The 2,409-nt window shown below is 42.2% G+C and overlaps 1 protein-coding gene across 1 annotated transcript; it reads left to right on the forward strand.

The window, feature by feature from the left end:
- Positions 1-688: 688 nt before the first annotated feature.
- On the forward strand, positions 689-2,032 carry LOC119651145 (nucleolar protein 12). Its single transcript, XM_038054549.1, has 4 exons — positions 689-1,088; positions 1,143-1,454; positions 1,511-1,893; positions 1,944-2,032. Exons 1-4 carry the CDS (start codon positions 743-745, stop codon positions 2,010-2,012), a joined length of 1,110 nt encoding a protein of 369 aa, XP_037910477.1. The 5' UTR covers positions 689-742; the 3' UTR covers positions 2,013-2,032.
- Positions 2,033-2,409: the final 377 nt, after the last annotated feature.

The raw sequence follows: 2,409 nt of genomic DNA on the forward strand, positions 1-2,409 counted from the left end.
ACGGTGCCAGCGATATACGATGTGTTAATAATTGGGCTAATCACAATTAAAACTCCTTAAACGTTTTTACGAAGACCCTTGCAAACACAACTGTGTCAGATCCAGTCCGAATAGGAAGGAAGCGTGTTACAAAATTAGAAACACATGCCGTTAATCAACTTAGGTGGTTAGGTTTTTTTATAGAATAAGATTACCCACGACACTTACTTTTTGATTAAATTAAATGTATTCAGAAACGCCTGCTGAACACTACCAAACTACCCCGAGCAATATTGCTGTCGATAACAATCGGAATCGTATTAGGCTGACGTTCCACTGTTAGGTGTGTCCGAAGTATTTACAAGACGGTCTCATCACAGTGAGGGCCGCAACACAACTGTCTTTTTGTCAAAGAACAAAATAAAAATCATTTAGTATTAAAACTTATCTAGGGAAATCAACTGAATATTGTATTGCAAAACCAGGAATAATCTCGTTGCATAAAAAAATTGAACACGCCATTAGGGGTAGTCCACTCAAATTTGAATTACCCTATAATTAAAGCGCAAGTACTTGTCACTGGGAATTCCCAAGTTCAATAATCAACAGCTTATTGTTTCTCAACTGGGATTCCCCTTATATTCGAATACTATGCGATTAGAGCACATCTAGCGGATTTAAACTCAACATTTCTACACGTGCTAACTGAAGTCATATTGTTTTGACATTCACCACTCAGTTTCCCGGTCGTATTAAGAACACAATGGGAAAAACTAAGAAAAAGGATGGTAAGGGCGAGGAAGTAGAAAACAAAGAAGGGAAAGTTCACAGTTTCATCAATGGCAAAGTCCAGAAGAAGGAGAAGCACCAGAATCCGGATAAGAAGAGGAAAACTCTGCTTGAACCGAAAGCAAAAACATTGAAAAAGGAGCGCAAGGACGATAACGATGAAGGCAAGAAACCCAAGAACAAAAATCAGACACCTGAAAAAAATAGAAATTCTAAACGAAGGAATAACTTGCCATTGAGTGCGGCCGCATCGGAGGATATTTCCACGGAAGCACCAGAAGAGACATCCGAGAAAACACTTCGACACGAGTCGAAACCAGGTAGGTTCCTCAACAAGTGACAAGTGATCACCTACTCAACACCTTTTCATTCAGAAAACACCATTTTCGTTGGTAATCTACCAACAAACACAAAGCAAAAGCAACTCAAGATGTTATTCGAGAAATTCGGCAAAGTTGTTTCTGTCCGGCTTCGAACTAGCTTAGGAAAAAGACTCTTCAAGCATACAATGCGTAAAAAAACAGATTCATTGAATGGCTACGTAGTCTTCGAAAGCATCGAATCAAAGGAGAAGGCGCTGAAGTTGACCGGGACGGAATTCAAGGCGCGGCACATTCGCGTGACTAGCGCCCAGGACCTCTCAAGTGAGCCCAAGAGAACAGTTTTCGTAGGCAACCTAAAGTATAGTAAGTAACCACTTGCGACCCTTTAGAGAGTGAATTCAAAACGGAAATTTTCCCAGATGCAACCGACGAGAAACTGCACGAGATCTTCTCTACTTGCGGCGATGTAGATTACGTTCGGACGATCCGCAACGAGAAAGGTTGCACAGGCGTGGCCTACGTTTGCTTCAAAAAGCCAGAGGCAGTGTCGCTGGCTCTTGATCTGAACGACACAATGCTGGACGAGCGGCCGATACGAGTGCAACGTTACAAGAAAAACGACGGCGAAGTGAAGGGAGGAAAAAAAGTCCTCAGTGGCCCCGCTAGGAGGATGTCGGAAAAGAAAAATAAACAAGCAAAGGGAGGAAAATCGGCCAAAAGCGCTGCATCAAAGAAGTCGGATAGTCCCAGAAAGGAAAAGAAATCAGACTTTCATGGGAAGAAAATATCAACGACAAAAAAGGTACGCCCGCGTATTTTCGCGAGTTTGCACTAAAATAATTTCATTTTCAGAAACCTAAGGATAAGAAGAAGAAAGTATCGCATCTGCAAAAGCTGGCCAACAAAATAGCGCCAAAATAAAAGTCCCCAGTCGCTTTAAATCCGATGTTTTATTGTACTGATAAAGGATAAGGCCATTTTATTCTTACAGCAACGAACATCGAATGCTACCCTAGCTTCCGCTCTCTAATCACTAACTGAATTGTTTTCTCATTCTCGCCTGAACTTCACTTGGGAAACATTTCAGATTCGCTAACGCACAGTCTTTACAAAATGTCTTCTCATAGAATACGCTACACCTGGTCCGTTTACACACTACTATCCCACAAACAGTGCAATGGGCACCGAGCACTATAAAATATTCGGGTTTCGATCGAGCACGGAACAGCGGCGGCGCGAATGGGTCGCGCATTACGAAGCAGTCTTCTGTGAAACAAATTCCATTCGCGAACGGTGGTTTCTGTCCTTTATAGTCGCA

Source organism: Hermetia illucens, chromosome 3 (genome assembly GCF_905115235.1).
Source record: "Hermetia illucens chromosome 3, iHerIll2.2.curated.20191125, whole genome shotgun sequence".
NCBI lineage: Eukaryota > Metazoa > Arthropoda > Insecta > Diptera > Stratiomyidae > Hermetia > Hermetia illucens.